Below are 16,043 nucleotides of genomic sequence, written 5' to 3'. Positions count from 1 at the left end.
TGATGTTTTTCTGTTTGATGGCTTGTCTTCTCATTTTCATATTTGAATTGTTTTCATGAAGGTAAACAGCTGAATTTTTTGTGCGTACAGTTTAATGAATAATTGTGTTCTTTTAACTGCATTTTCAATGACATAAAACAAAGTCTACAAATAAACATATTTACCATAAAAGAAAAGTTGATATTTTAAACTATCAACATTAGGAAGGTACTAGTCAAATGAAACGTTACACATAAACTAAAGTCCTAATTATAAAAAGAGTCAACACATCCACTGTAACTTCTGAGGGATAAAGAACTTAACGTATTTACTTGATTCACTTCCCAAAAATGGTGTGTGAGTTTTACTTTGCTAAAGACAATTGCTGAAATAGTTAGATTACTACTAGAAATAAACTTTCAGTTTAAGCTATCATTTCCTTGAAAATGAGGCTAAGTCAGTAAAACAAGTTCTAATAATAGCTGAATGAAAAACAAAGCAAATGAGCAAGCACTTGCTGATTTTCATTCCATAGCTAAACCTGTTCCTTGAGGTGCAGATTAAAAACGTTTAAAGTTTCATTTTTTTGTACTTAAAAATGTGCCCCAAACCCTTTGTAGTTGGGTTGTGTATTTTTACAGTAAGTTAGTGAAATAGCTGTTTCGGCTTTTTGAGATGTTTTGTAGCTGTTTCTGGTGTTTCTCCAGTCCCCTGACAAAATAGGCATCCGCAACTAATGACTTAAAGCTAGAAGAAAGCAATATAAGAATTTTTTTTGAAGAAGTGACCTTTAAATTTCCTATTTAGAATCTCTGTCATGCTTTTCTGTTTGGTAATGTTCCACCAAAAGACAGTCATGTTATTTTAAGCAGGAATAAGTTTGAGCTAAGTGGAAGATAAGGCAATCAGAACTGTATCTCACAGTCTTCAAATTTAAATGAAATCCTGGTACAGGTTTCTTTTATGGAGGTTGGGGCTATTGGGATTCTAAATACTGAAATAAATGGATTTCACCACCTCTTTCACTTGTTCTTTTCTTATGATCATTTTTCCACCTCTTCATGCGTTTGTCTCTAGCTCATTTTCATGAGCTTTCTGGTGTTTAAAGTGATGATAGAATTAAAAATAACAGGCAGGCAGAGTGGGATGCCACAGAGATGGAGGAAATAGTGGCCTCTGAAGTCATAGTATTTAAGAACAGAACAATACAGAAATTGTAATGCTCATAGTATAAAAGCAAGACTAAGAAGTTTTAATAGTGAAAAGTAATCTAATTTTATATTAAACTCAACTAAAATTGGCCTAAATTCTTTTCCATGTTGAATGTAACTTTAACATTTTTGATATGCTGTTTCTTTTTGTTTAACTGCCCATTATGTTTAATTTCAGGCTCTTGATGGTTTTTTTTTAGCAATTATGACAGATGGAAATATAATATATGTGTCAGAAAGTATAACTCCCTTACTTGAACATTTGCCAGTAAGTATGAATTGCTTTCTGTAACACACCAGCTTGTCTGTGGATGCTGTTTTGCTATGAGTACTAATATCTTTATTCTTTTTGACCTTACAGCACAGATGTGTGCTGCATTCTGTGAAAATGCTCTGCCTTTTCTTCAGCACAGCTCCTTGCTACTGGTCTGTCTCCTATATTAAACATTTCCTTTGGAAATGCAGAATACTCAGCACATTTATGCAGGATTGTGAAGTACCAGACTAGCTTCAGACTTGACTCTTCAATATAACTCAAACAACAAATCTGACTGTAGGAGACCCTTTAGAGTTCACACCTATCATAGCCTCTACGTGAGTTAGAAGAATATTGCTAAGGAACAATTTATTGGAATATATTTACACTAGCGTTTTACTGCTTATTTGCCAAAGAACTCTTATAAGAAATACATTGCTGCCAATTCTGCTTTTTAGGCTAGGTATATACTTTGTATTTTACTATATTCACTCATTTTTAATCTTGGTGGCATTGCTTACTGGTAAATTCAACATCCTAGTGTTTTGAAGTTACCTTTAAATAAAGCTACTAGGAAATGCAAAACATTAGTACTCAAAGATGTAAACAGTTTATGAGTGTAACGGTGACTTTTTTTTCTAGAAGAGATGGACAAATTATTTGTATGGGCTAGTTGTCATACTGTATTAAGAGTAGTTCGCACAACTTGGAGAGACGTATTTTTAAAATGATTTGTCCAAACAAATTGTTCTACGGTATGCATCATACCAGCTTAAGAATTTTGAAAAATACACAGGTAATCGTGATTTCTAAAATTTAATGTTTACCCAGTTTTCAGAGGCAGAGTTATCCATTACTTTTAGATGTGATTTATGTATTCTAAACATATATGGTATGGTGTCTCTTTTTCGAACACTTAATTACATACATTTATGCATTTAAACAGTTGTTCAGTTTTATTGCGGTCATCTGTAAACTCCCAGTTCTGTGTACGTAGTTGTGGAACTGATTCTAAAATATATTCATAAAATCAATTCCAATTGGCTGTAGCTATTGATAATACAGTAAACTATTGTAGGGACATGCTGTCTTTTGTTATAAAATCTGTTTGGTTGTATTGGATGCCACCAAGAGGTTGTAATTCCCTAGAACACCACTGTATAATTTCTAAATCAAATGCTGCTTTACTTGGAATTGTTGCATCCCAGGGGGGTTAATACAAGCTCCAGCATACTACAGTGTGTATGTTTATCTGCTTAATCGATGGCATTTTTCATGAAGTGGTTCAGAGTGTCAAGACAAATAAAAATGAGATTTTTAACTTGCAGAATGTTCTTGTGTATTCCAGCAGGTGGCTTTATTGAGTTAGTAGGATTTTATAGATATTTTTCTGATCTGTGGCATTGTGTTGCATTAAAATAATAGGCTTTCTGATAATGCGTGCATGCCTTGCATTATTTTAATGTTTATTAAATCTTTTTCTTTCAGTCTGATCTTGTGGATCAGAGTGTATTTAATTTTATCCCAGAGGGGGAACATTCAGAAATTTATAAAATACTGTCTTCTCATCTGCTGGAAACTGATTCGTTGACACCAGAATACTTAAAATGTAAGTAGTTGCATTAAAAACAATCTGCACTGTATCATAGCTGATCAGTTTCTTTTCCAATGTTATTAAAGCAGAAATGTGTAGGTGAGGCTTGCAGAATGAAATACACAGCTTGAATAGAAGCACTTTTTGTGGAGGTGTTTTCTTTTTTTTCCCCTGAAGAGTAAAATCTTTAGTGTTGCATTGCATTTCACTCTCTATATTAGAAATGCTCATCTTTTTCATATAGTTTCCATTCTGACAATTCTAGCAGTTTACAAGAATGAAAACAGTTCAGTGGGTGTCGGAAGTACATGCAGTTATGTTTAGGGCAGATGTTCCTTTAAGGTAGTTCTATTTTTCATGGGTTCCCTGTTTCATTGGCATTCAGTCCTTCATGAAAAAATTCTAAAGTTCTCCTTTCCTTTAGGTTAGTAGTATCGCGCTGGTTAAAAGCAGAATCTGTAGCTGTTTGTGACCACCACATTTACAGTATCTCAGTATAAGTATGCAACTGAATTATTCCTGCTTTCCATTTCACGTTGTCTGTGTGTTTCATCAACCATGCAGTGTTTTAATTTGTTTGTTCTTTTTTCAGCAAAAAATCAGCTAGAATTCTGTTGCCATATGCTGCGAGGAACAATAGACCCAAAAGAGCAACCTACATATGAATATGTAAAATTTATAGGAAATTTCAAGTGTTTGAATAATGGTGAGTAATTTCCTCCACATTGGAGTGGAATACTTAGGAAGCTTCATAACTCAACAGGCTTGGGGTGATTGTGCTAAACTCAAGGAAGAGCTAAAATCGTTCTTTTAAAAGAAGAGCCTGAAGCTTCATAACTGAACAGGCTTGGGGTGATTGTGCTAAACTCAAGGAAGAGCTAAAATTGTTCTTTTAAAAGAAGAGCCTGAAACAGAGTTATATTAATTTCATGTTGTTTTAATGAAAATGAAGTAAAACTGCCCATTTGGAATTACTTGCATCTTGTAAAGCATTTTTAAATGGAGTGTAAGAAAAATTTACGTCAGTGCTTTAAAAAAAGGGCCCAAATTAACTTAAGTATAATCAATATTTAAGCAGATGACTAAGTAACTTGAGGATTGCTGGTACTGAGTATTCACAATTCTTATTATTCTTGCAGTGAGCTGGGAAGTGAAATGTATGTTTTTTCCCCTATTTCAAGCCTGTACTTTTTGATGACAGAAGTTACCACTTAGATGAGTGGATGGGCCTTTACAGAATTTGACTTTTCTGCACTGATTGTCTTCTCTCTTCCACCAAAGTTATTTTTATTGGTTATTTCCACTTTTGTGTTGCAGTATTTCAAGTTAGCTTGGCCAGCCTGTGCTGAGTAGCTACTTGAGAGGCATGTTTATTTGGTTAGTCAGACAAATGGATTGTGTGGTATGGTCAGTAGTCTTCATGAAGGTCACCCCCCAAAAAAATTATCAAAAACATTGTCTTGCCTGTGTTTTTTTGTAACGTGTTATCAGAATTTTTCCCATTGGGAAATAGGGAGAGGTTGAGTGTTAGTGCCAAAAGTGTGTATCTAATACTATAGGAGAGAAAAAATAGGTCTGTAAAGGCCAAATATGATGTTAGTTTCAGAAAGAGGAGTTGGGAAAATGCAGGCAGGCTTGTCAGGTGCAATTCAATATCAGGAATTACTCCAGAGCAAATAATTGAACTGTATAGGAGCTTCATGAAGCTAACCAAGAGTTTAATAGCAGCCGTTGTGGATCTTTCAGGTACAAGTAACGTTCACATCAATTCAGTTTTCTCTACCAGAGTAATACACTGTGTGATTAAGAAGGCAACTCATGTACTTTAATTCAGCTTTTGACAATTATCGTATTGCATTCTCATGAACGTGTAAAGGAAGCACATATTAATTGAAATTGCTAGAAAGTAGCTGTAGGAACTGGTTGGAAAAATTATCCCTGTTCACAATGAAAATGAAATTTTAAGGGATGTCTTCTGGATTTCATCAGTATTTTCATTAATGTCATGAATAATGGGATGTAGTTTGCAGTCATGCAGTGATGCAAGAACCTGCAAGAATGCTAAAAACATTCTAATGCCCCAAATATAGAAAATATTTTGTTTTTGGTGAAAAAACAGCAGACGCATTCAGTAAGAACAAATGCAACACACGGCATTCAGTACCAGATGACCTGCAGAGGTCCTTTCCAACCTGAGCCATTCTGTGATCCTGTGAAAGAAAAAAGAAATTGCCTTTCTATTTCTAATGGAAAGAGTAAGGAGCTATAAGCTTAAATTGCATGAATAAACTTCAGTAGAAGTTCTAGTCTAGAGTTGACCTAGAACCACTTAGGCTTGGAAGTGCCTGAGAAAGGTTTGGGGTCACCATCATTGGAGCTTGTCCCTTTGTGACTCCTTCCATCTCTGTGATCCAATAAGTGAAATTTGTTTGTGCTCAGTTTGATGTCCAGATTCTCTCACACACATAATTGTGTCTGTTCTGTTACTCATTTCTGTCTTCAGCTTGTGTCATTCGAAGGTGATGAAAGCCTAAATAAGAAATACTTAGCTCAGAGTTCAAAAGGAAAAGTTAGCAAAAGCTGATACAAAATAAATTTTAAAGGTATTTTGAAGGAAGATGTATTCTAGTAATTTTTAGTAGTTACAAAAAAAAGGTTACAATCGTTATTAGTTTCCAAAAACTGCATTGTCACAGTTTATATATTAACTGTAATTTTAGTTGAGAAAGTTACTTGATGGTTGTGTTCCCACTGCTATTATTCCTGTGCATAGCTATATATATATTATATGTAGCACTTTTCATAATGGATACATTCTAAAGAAATGGCGTTAGATAAATACTTCTGATTATGTCTTGCGATATTAATGTCGTTCTCCTCCGTGCTGATACTATAATCTATGTTGGCCTCTTGTTCTCTGTCTTCCCTCAGTTCCCAACTCAGCACACAACGGTTTTGAAGGAACTATTCAGCGATCACACCGGCCTTCATATGAAGACAAAGTTTGCTTTGTAGCCACAGTTAGATTAGCTACACCTCAGTTTATCAAGGTATGAAGAATTGAAATCACTTTTATATCATTTTTAAATGTACTCTGAACAGGAAAACTTCAGAGAAAATGCATACAACGCTTCAAATATTAATGAAAACTATAAGGAATTTCGTTGTGTGAAACTGAAAATATCTATGTTTCTTACTTCACATACAGATAGGTTAAATGTTATGCAAAGCATCAAATGAAGTTGCTATGGTGAGTGCCATTTCTAAATAGTCATAAAAATAATATTATGCAAAAAATAAATTTGCGAGTCCTTAAGAATATAATTTAGCTAGTTCAGTTGAAACAGGTAAAGATAACACTGAGGTTCCACTATCACTGGAAAAGTTAATAATTTGAGTTGATATTGCTGATGGTCTTGCTCTAGTTGGACACAGAAGCAAATCTTGTAGGGCTTAATTAAAGCTTGTATCATTTGTCAGTACCAGAGTTAGCTTTATAGACCTCTTCCATTTTGTTTCCGCACCGTTTGTTATTCAGTAACTTGTTTTTTAAAGAGAACATTGCACGTAACTGCGAATGCACAACAAAGATATCTTTACAAGTCTAGAATTGACATGGACAAAACGTAAGACTTTACTAAGACTAAGCCTGTTCCTCACCAAAATCTGTCAAAATAAATAGGATTTAGTACAGGATAGTCTGTGATTGCGATTTGAATTATATGTTTATACAAATATATATTAATGAAGGTACAGGACAGTCTACTATCCCATGTTTGTTGTTACAATTCAGTTCTGAAGAAATGCCATGAAATGCATATGTGGCACGTGGTTAACCTGCTGTTATGCAGAACTCTCTGAATATTTAAATATTCCACATGTAAATTGAATGCACTGCTATCTTAAGCTGAAGATTGTTAGTAGTAGCCTCAGAAGATATGGTAGAAGACATGGTCTATACCTTGCACTTTGACTTCATGCTTCATGAAGATTTGCAAGAAAAGATGGCAGTATTTGCAAATACTTTGATTGTTTGAAGTCTCACAGTTTAGAATTTACTACTGTAAAACTTTTGCATCTCCTGCTTCTGGAGGAGGATCTTTAAGGTCTCTCTCAATCTCTTGAGGGCCATTGAATTATGTGTTATACTCAGGCCAAAGTTTCATTCCTGTTTATCTGAACTTAGTACCTAAGGAAGCTTTCACATTACAGAGGTTTTAAGATCCTCTCAAAGCTTTCAACTAGTGCTGTTCATCTGAGAAATCTCCTTGTGAATCCTGTGGACCAAAATTAGAGTGAAGATTTTTAATTTGACAATGTTTGTACATACTCTGTTGATACCTTAAGGTGATACTGAGGCTAACATTGACTACACTTCAGCAAATAGTGTTATGTCAGGAATTAGATTTTAGGATTAGTTTTTAGGAATTAGATTTACTTACAGACGTGTGACTGAGATAGCCAGCAGTGAGAGAAGTATTTTAGCACTGCTTTGTCATATTTAAGATGGAGCCTTACTGCCCGCTCATCTGCCACCTTTTCTCTTTATTTCAGATGGTTTACAGTTACGCTTTTTTTTTGACCTAAGATGTCATTTGTCAAGGACATACAGTGCTTTTACAGAAAGCCATAATATGCATGAGAATTAAAGTAATCTCTGAAAGTTCCCGTTGAGGTGTATTTTCTACGTAGGACTCCAACACTGGTATTTTTTGTGACAACTTGTGACATAAGTTTTGCAGAGGGATTATCTCTCTCCATACCTTCCCAATGGTGGGATTTGGCTTTATACATCCTTTAAACCCTTTATCTTGCAGTTTGGCTGGAAAATGATTGAATCCTATCAAGAAGTCAGGATTAATCTCATCAAAAGGATTCTACCAGAAAACTTTTTGGTGCAAATGAAAGTCCTTTCTTTTCTAGATGCCCTGTTGACAACTTCAGTAAGATGTCTTGTTCAACAAGGCAGCTTCTGCCAGGGGTATTTACAGTGGGATATATGTAAATCATGAATATAAAATCATTGGGTAATCTGATGCTGGCTCCTCTGTAACAGTAATATTTTTACCATGCTTTTACTGCTTGCACTTAAGTTATTTTTACTTCTGTCTTGACTTGTGCCAAAATAATTAGATTAAAAGAAAAAACAAACCAAAAGTGTATATCATGGATATATGCTTGCTTCATCATTTGTTTTACTGTGCTGTTAGTGGTGGTGCTTTAGTAAATCCTGTAGCCTTAGCAAGGTAGGTGAGTTTGGGGTTATAAAGGTAGTGTCAGTTTTGAAGGTGAGGCCTTGCTGACTGTAGTCATCTCAGGAGTCACAAAGTTGTTCAGAGTGACTTTGTTCATTACCTTCATCATGCAGCTCACTTTCTAGTCATTGTCTTTAGATTTCAAACCAGCAAAGGAGAGGAAAAAAACATTACCTAGTTATGTTCACCTTTTATTTATGTTCACCTTTTACTTTTCCTTCATAGAATGAAAACTTTTCAGTATCTATTTTAAAACTGCAAAATCCCCACTCCATATATTCATAGAGTTGTAGAGTATCCTGACTTGGAAGGGACCCACAGGGATCATTGAGTCCAACTCCCACCTCCACACAGGACCACCCAAAAATCAGACCATGTGTCTGAGAGCATTGTTTAACTTGAAAGAATGAAAAGGAGCATGGTCCCTTAGTAGGAACAACTGCTGCTCTTCTCTTGTTTGGAACTGTTTCAGTTACAGATGTTTACAGAGCAGCAGTGTGCTCGTCTGCCCACATTTAACCAGGGCAGCAGCAGTTTCTGTGTTCTATGCAGTCCTTGGGAAGCTGGTGTGGTATCTGGTCATGACTGGACTCTGCTGTTCTCCTACCTATGGGAACACTGTTGCAAGCTCCTACAAGTGTGACAAATGTACGAGCATCCGAAAAATAAAGATGTACAGATCTCTAATTTTACTGCAATACTTTGCGGGGTGGGTGTATCTGTATGTTTGCAAGCAGCCCATTGTTTGTCTACTTGGAAGACAGCACAAAAGGAGCTGGCCAAGGACTGACTGGCTGGTGGCACGGGGCTCTGTTATTCTCTCAGCGTGAGGCACAGCACTTGGTGGGGCATCTTTACCTCTTGGGTAGGGGATGACAGAAGTTGGCTGTCACACACTGGTTGCTTGAATGTCTGAGTGGAAGACATTTGAACAGATGTACAGAACACCTTGAGGATTTATTGAAATAGTGGAAATATAATGGTTCTCTTTTTGTTCATGAGTTTAAACATAGAAATAAGGTGTTGTTGTTATAGGATGTCTGTGCCCGCAAGCCAGAGATTTAGGGAACTCTGTATCCTAGTTGTAAAGTCACAGTGAGGTGACCATCTTCCCCATGTTGCTTTTTACCCATTACAAGCACGTACTGTAGTCAGTGTGTCTGGTGGGAGCATTTCACCTCTTCTTTTGCTTTTTACAAGTTAAAAGTGTAACTGCAGGAACTGTTGATTTCTGCTTGTACTGCTGTGCTTGTAGATACTGAGTGTGAGTTTAATGTCTGGTCGCTCCTTTTAAATCAGCCGAGTGTCAGCCTGGCATAGCTGAGTTCAGATTCCACCTCAGTACAATGCATCTAAACAAGCAACAACAATAAAGCTGAATACAAATAATATTATATCTATTGTAGAGGTATCTACTAAATTTAGGTAAGCCTGCATTTCAAAAGAACTTATAAATTAGATTAGAGCAGTTTTGAGAGAGATTTTTGTGTTGTTTTTTTTTTTTACTTCTTAGGAAATGTGCACTGTTGAAGAACCGAACGAAGAGTTCACATCTAGACATAGCTTAGAATGGAAGTTCCTATTCTTGGATCACAGGTGCAATTCCTTCTCTGTATAGCAGCAATAGTAGCTCAATCACAGTGATGGCTATAATATTTAGAGCTCACTAATCAGCATTAACTACTCATAGCTTTATGTTGGGTTTAATTTTTAATTTTTTTCAGAACATGTACTGTAAACAAGAAAACATATATCATGATTTTTTTTTCTTGTGAAAATAAAATGACATTAATTCTTTATTAATTAGGGCACCTCCAATAATAGGTTATCTTCCGTTTGAAGTTTTGGGAACATCAGGCTATGATTATTATCATGTGGATGATCTAGATAATCTGGCAAAATGTCACGAGCATTGTGAGTATGACCAAGTTGCTAACATGAACAAATCTGCTTTACAGATGTTCACTTTAATGTTTGTTAAATGGTTGGAATGGATTTTTGTGATGTATTTTGTTAAAGTTTTGTTATTCCCATTCATTTGACATTATTGTACTGCTGATCTTGATCTTTTTTTTTTTTCTTTTGATACAGAACGACAAAATAGATGTAACTCTTTGTTATAATATAGATTTTTGATTGTGGTGGACTGGGGTGCACAACATTATGACTAATGTGTCTCCATTCTTGTAAGAGCATTTAAAAGGCTCTGTAATATTTAATAAATCAATAAAAATATCTAAATATGTAAATGAATAAGCTTTTGGTTTAGCTATCATGTACTTATGTTTTTTTTCTTATATTGTTTTTTCTTCTGATTTTCTTTAATATTTTTTGCATGTAAATATTTCACAATATATAAAAAACCTGCAAAAATAGAAGTTTGAATTTTGGAGTTCTCAGGCAAATACAGTATAGATTCCTTCTGGTAGAAAACTGCAGCCTTTAACCTGTTGTTAGTCACTATCAGATTGGACAAGGGTTTGCGATGCGTAGAGTTGGGAAATAGAGTTTGTTATGTAATTGCAATATTTACAGACTGGAAAGACAGTAAACTTTATTTTTCACTTTTATAGTAATGCAATATGGGAAAGGGAAATCGTGTTATTATAGATTCCTTACAAAGGGACAGCAGTGGATTTGGCTTCAGACACATTACTATATCACGTATCACCAGTGGAATTCCAGGCCAGAGTTTATTGTCTGTACGCACACTGTTGTAAGGTAAGTTTTTCACCTAAATCTATATTAGGGAAATTCTAATGGTACAGGAGCTGTACTGCTAGTATTTTTAGAGGTAGAAAATACAATAAATAATAAAGCATCACTGCAAAGCTTCCTGAGATACTTTGTAAGCAATATACATCTGAAAAGTTTGTTTATTGAGATGTATTTTTAAAATCATCCAGGGATATAGCAGTTATACTTGTTTCTTTCTTCTAGTTATGCAGAAGTTAGAGCAGAAAGACGGCGAGAACTTGGTATTGAGGAGTCTCTTCCAGAGATAAAAACGGATAAAGTGAGTGTCTTCAATCATTTTGTTTTACTTCTTTCTTTCTTTACATAATAATACGTAAGCAAATACACAGTAGCTGGAAGTGTTTGTCCTGTTTAAGTAATTATTTTCATCTCTAAATAGAACGACTATTTAAAATGATCAAAGAAATCTAGGAAGGATGTTTAACTGTACGTCTACTGCTCCTCTTCTTGGGAGCTCATATGCATGTGATTATAACATGATATATAACAAGATCTAATTTCTGCAGTTAGATTCATACATAAATATTCTTCCTTACTGGAAGCACCCACAATCTGAAAAAACAAGGTCAACACTCAAAGATGACTTAAAGAAATTCACAAGAAGCCTAGGAGCTGTTCCATGATGTGACTTTCTCCCACTTTTTAGACATAAAATTCATTTTGAATGTCCTTGAAAGCACTGCGAGTCTTATATGAGCGAGCTTGTGCAGATACTCTGTGGTGTTTTCCCTTGGCAGTTCAGAAAGTTTCATCTGACAGTGCTCCTTCTAGTGGAATTAACTTATCCTTCCTCAAAAGGATGAGCAGTTCACTTGTTACACAAGTGCTCAAACTGAACTGAGTTGCTACAGCAGGAGGTCAGCTGAGCAGTCAGTTTGTGGCATGTCTGCATGCATTTTGGTTACTAGGCTTATATGGCTTTTTTTTTTTTTTTAGTTTCTTTTCCAAGGGTAAAGGTTGACAATGGAAACTGAGCTTAGAGAGATCAAACAGGACACTACTTCTGCAGTTAAATGCGTTAAGGGGATTGATTAACCACAGCATGGTCTTAGATATTTGCTAACAGAAATGTACATTGTGTGCTACATCAGATAAAATAGATGTTTCTGTGTGTCTCTTCAGAGTCAGGACTCTGGATCTGACAATCACATAAACACAGTGAGTCTCAAAGAAGCACTCGAAAGGTTTGATACCAGCCCCACACCATCTGCTTCCTCCAGAAGTTCAAGAAAATCTTCACATACTGCAGTATCAGATCATTCATGTAAGCACCAACTGTTGAAAATATGAAAAAAGCCTTCTAAGTGAAGACTTTCTCCGCTTTACTTAAATTCATGTCTAACAGTTAATCATCGTTTTATTAAAAGTGTGCAGATGAGAATGTCCTTTATGATGGTTCAGATCTCTGTTGGCCACTCAGGTTTTCAGAGGTTGTATAATGATTTCTACTTCTAAAAGTACAAGAGCAGACCCTTCAATACCTTAGTTCATTCCATCAGGTCACATTATTGTTGGATATTCAGGGAAAAACAACCAAGCCTTAAGCTTTATTTTTATTCAGGAAGAGCCTCCTGTAATTTGATTATTGCATTTGCAGAATTGGGATTACTATTAACACATCTCTTTCTGTTGTAACTCTGAACATTGTCAGCAACACCAACTAAAATGACAGTGGACACTAGCACTCCTCCAAGGCAAAGCTTATCTGCTCATGAAAAGTCTACACAAAGAAGATCATCTCTGAGTAGTCAGGTAACTCTTCAAAGAAAAATTTTTGTACTTAAATCAGTGCAGTTTACCTTTAAAAGGTATTATTGAATCCATGTAACCTTCATTTTATTTCCTCTGAAAACACATAATTAAAATGTAACATTTTCACTTGGGATACTTGACAATCATCAATATGGACCTTCAGTGTACTATATTGTAAGAGAATACAGTAATTAAGTGTGTAAGTATTCATGGTTTTGGCTTTAGGGTTTGCAAGATTGTATGTGAATCTATGCTTTCAGTCATACACAACTTCTTGATATGAATCTGCATTTTTAATACATGTATGTAAATATCTGTGTGTATATATAAATATATATATATATATATAATTGCCAAAACATTACTGTGTGTCCCTACAGAGCATACATATAGATTTATGTCTCTATGAGTATCGGTGAATACTTTCTGAAATTTTGGTAACATGAGAAAATGTCATGCTTCACATGCTTGGTGCTCATATTCCACTTGAACTAATGCATTTGTTTCAAAAATAGAATGCATATTAAAATATGCATTGTGTAATTTATTGTAAGAATAAATCAAAATTGTCAACTTCTAAACTTGTTGAAAAGTTTTTGCCCTTACTACAAATAGGACTTTGAAGACAGCTTTGATTGTAATTTTTGTTCTTCCTGTTTTATACTACTGATTCTTATATATTTTTAGCATTGGGAACAGTCATATATAGATCATGTATATTATCAATTGTTCTTGTATGTTCTTAATTCTTTAATATTTAGGGTTAGATATTTCAGGAAATGTGTTTATCAGATATTCATATGATGCTATTTTGGAATTGACAGTTCATGTAAAGAAATATTTCATGTCAAGTATGAAGTTCATTCTCTTCCAGTTACGGAACAATTTTTTAAATCCTAGTCTTTAAGCTCCCAGTCTCTTGGACAACCAGTAACACAACCAACAGTGTCTCAGCCTGCAACTTTACAGCTCCAGTCCAACGTGTCCCAGGTATGGATTAAGTTGGTTTGTTAAACAGTCTTGGTCTGACTATAAGGTTAACTTCTCTTTCAAAAAATCAGTTCTTTGATGCCAAAGTTACCTTTAATGTTATTCTTTCTAAGTTTCCTGAAGTTTCTCAAAATTTCCTGATTTGGTATTTTTTCCTGTATATTTTTCTTCCCATTATTTGTGTGGAAATAGTTTTTGGCCATTAAGAACATAGATGTAAACACAATTTAAGAGAAAATATTTTGGGCATGAATTTAAAAATCCATCTAGGATCATGATAACTTTCTACACATATGCTTGTAACACAGGTTAACTTAGTCTTTGAAACAATTTTATGAAATAAGAACAGCTGGTACTAGGTCTGACCGAAGATCTGTCTGTGTTCTGCAGATACCATATAGATAGCAAGAGCTTAAATTGACTTATGGCCAGTAGCAGATACTTAGGGAAGAACAGATGTGGCAGACAGTTTCTCTGTGGGCTTAGCTTTCAACAGTTGGTTGCTGAGAGTATACCCCTGTTACCTGTGTATGTATTAGCTCCAAGTAAATTTTTTTGGTAAACTGGTACAATTACCATTTTTAACCTGTGAAAGTTTTTAGCATTGACAGTACCATTTATTGCTAAAGCTTTCACAGTGCCAGACTATTTATATTGGGTGCCAGACTATTTCTTTTGCTATGGTTCTTTTTTTTCCATTATTTCACTACTTCTGATGCATCAATTAAATGTGAGTTATGTAACATTTTTGTACTCACAGATTTGTCCTTAGATGATGATTACTAGCAGTTTAAAAAGCAGTTCTTGATTTCTTTGCTGATGTGAGGAAGTACATTTACTGCTCGTGAATTAAATGTTGCTTTTGCTCGTCGTATAATTTATACATGGCACTACAGCCAGTGTTTCAGTTTTCAGCTCAATTAGGAGCTATGCAGCATCTAAAGGACCAGCTAGAGCAAAGAACACGCATGATAGAGGCAAATATTCATCGGCAGCAGGAAGAGTTGCGTAAGATTCAAGAACAGCTTCAAATTGTCCACGGTCAAGGACTCCAGGTGAGTTTGTGTAACTCTTGCACATTTGCTCTGTAGAGAATTTAAGTATCAGAAGTGAGATTTGGGCACATAATTTCACAATATGATCTTTGCTGCCTTCTGTCAGCTACCATCTATCTGTACCTTGTGTACTTAAAATTCATAGCATCTAAAGTTCCAGAGGCTCCTACCATTTTGCTCCAGAATGTATCTGGATGTGCCCCCATGTATCCTTTCAGTGCTGAGCAGCTCAAGCCAAGCTTGTGTATGAATCTAAATGTAAAAGGATGTAGTGATTTTCACTTCTTACATAGTTATACAGCCATTAGAATATTCGTTCAAAATGTGCAGGATGAGCCTTTTATTTTCCCTTTTAGCTCAAGGGTGTAAAATTCCTACCTCTTGAATGAATTCCTGCCTCTTCAGATCTCTTAGGAGATTGGCAAACTATCAGGCTGTGATCCTCCTACACACCCTTCTGGTGAAGTGGTTCTACTTTGCATGATACACTGAAGTAGTCAGCCACAAAGACAGAGAGTCTAGAGGATGCGTTCCCCAGTCTAGCAGCTGAGACTGAGTGACAAGGACTCAACTACCTAATTCCTGTATTTTAGCCAATATATGTAATTTTGTAATTCTCTTTTCAGCAGCTATCTTTGGAAGAAAAGAATGGATTTTTCTAGTTAAAAACAAAAGAAAAAAAATAGTACCATAAGGAAAGAATCTAAGTATTTTCAGTGTGGACTTTGAATAAATAGTAGAAAAAAATACTTCCTGAAAGTATTAAGTATGTTGCTTAAATTCTCTTGAGGAGTAGGAGTTTCTGGCATGAACAGTTTTCAGTGTTTCACTGTGTCTTATGCAAGCCTGCCAGCAGTAGACTGCCTTACAGATGCTTAAGAAGAAACTCACACTGTGGAGGGACTTTATTCAGTACTGTGCAAACTAGGGGACAGAATCCAAGTGCTGCAGATTGCACGTTATTACCATGTCTCATTGTAGTCTTGGACCTAACGCTTTGTCAAGACTCAGAATATTTTTCTGCTGAATTCAGTATATTAAAATGGTGTGATTCAGTATAACCAATATGGTTTCTTGATCGCCAATAAATATTGCATTCATAGTGCTATGCTTCTATCTATTGAGTGTGAGATTTTCTTCGTGTGAATTAGTTTTACTTCTGGAGATCCTACAAATGATCTCAAGTAAGTTTTA

General features: G+C 35.3%; 1 protein-coding gene across 12 annotated transcripts in view; it reads left to right on the top strand.

Moving 5' to 3' along the window:
* CLOCK (clock circadian regulator) overlaps positions 1-16,043 on the top strand; it is a 60,922-nt gene that overhangs the window by 34,766 nt on the left and 10,113 nt on the right. For 11 of the 12 annotated variants that reach the window (XM_068680354.1, XM_068680350.1, XM_068680353.1 and 8 more), the window contains 12 exons: positions 1,369-1,458; positions 2,935-3,055; positions 3,633-3,746; positions 5,972-6,090; positions 9,809-9,891; positions 10,103-10,209; positions 10,869-11,016; positions 11,236-11,311; positions 12,175-12,316; positions 12,704-12,804; positions 13,705-13,794; positions 14,691-14,849. In XM_068680354.1, coding sequence (XP_068536455.1) covers positions 1,369-1,458; positions 2,935-3,055; positions 3,633-3,746; positions 5,972-6,090; positions 9,809-9,891; positions 10,103-10,209; positions 10,869-11,016; positions 11,236-11,311; positions 12,175-12,316; positions 12,704-12,804; positions 13,705-13,794; positions 14,691-14,849 — 1,350 coding nt within the window. The remainder of the gene's footprint in view (positions 1-1,368; positions 1,459-2,934; positions 3,056-3,632; positions 3,747-5,971; positions 6,091-9,808; positions 9,892-10,102; positions 10,210-10,868; positions 11,017-11,235; positions 11,312-12,174; positions 12,317-12,703; positions 12,805-13,704; positions 13,795-14,690; positions 14,850-16,043) is intronic. The other variant, XM_068680359.1, reaches the window with a different exon arrangement.

This window comes from Anas acuta, chromosome 4 (genome assembly GCF_963932015.1).
Source record: "Anas acuta chromosome 4, bAnaAcu1.1, whole genome shotgun sequence".
NCBI classification, from domain to species: domain Eukaryota; kingdom Metazoa; phylum Chordata; class Aves; order Anseriformes; family Anatidae; genus Anas; species Anas acuta.
The sequence above is the reverse complement of the archived record's forward strand: the minus strand, read 5'-3'. Positions and strand labels throughout refer to the sequence as shown.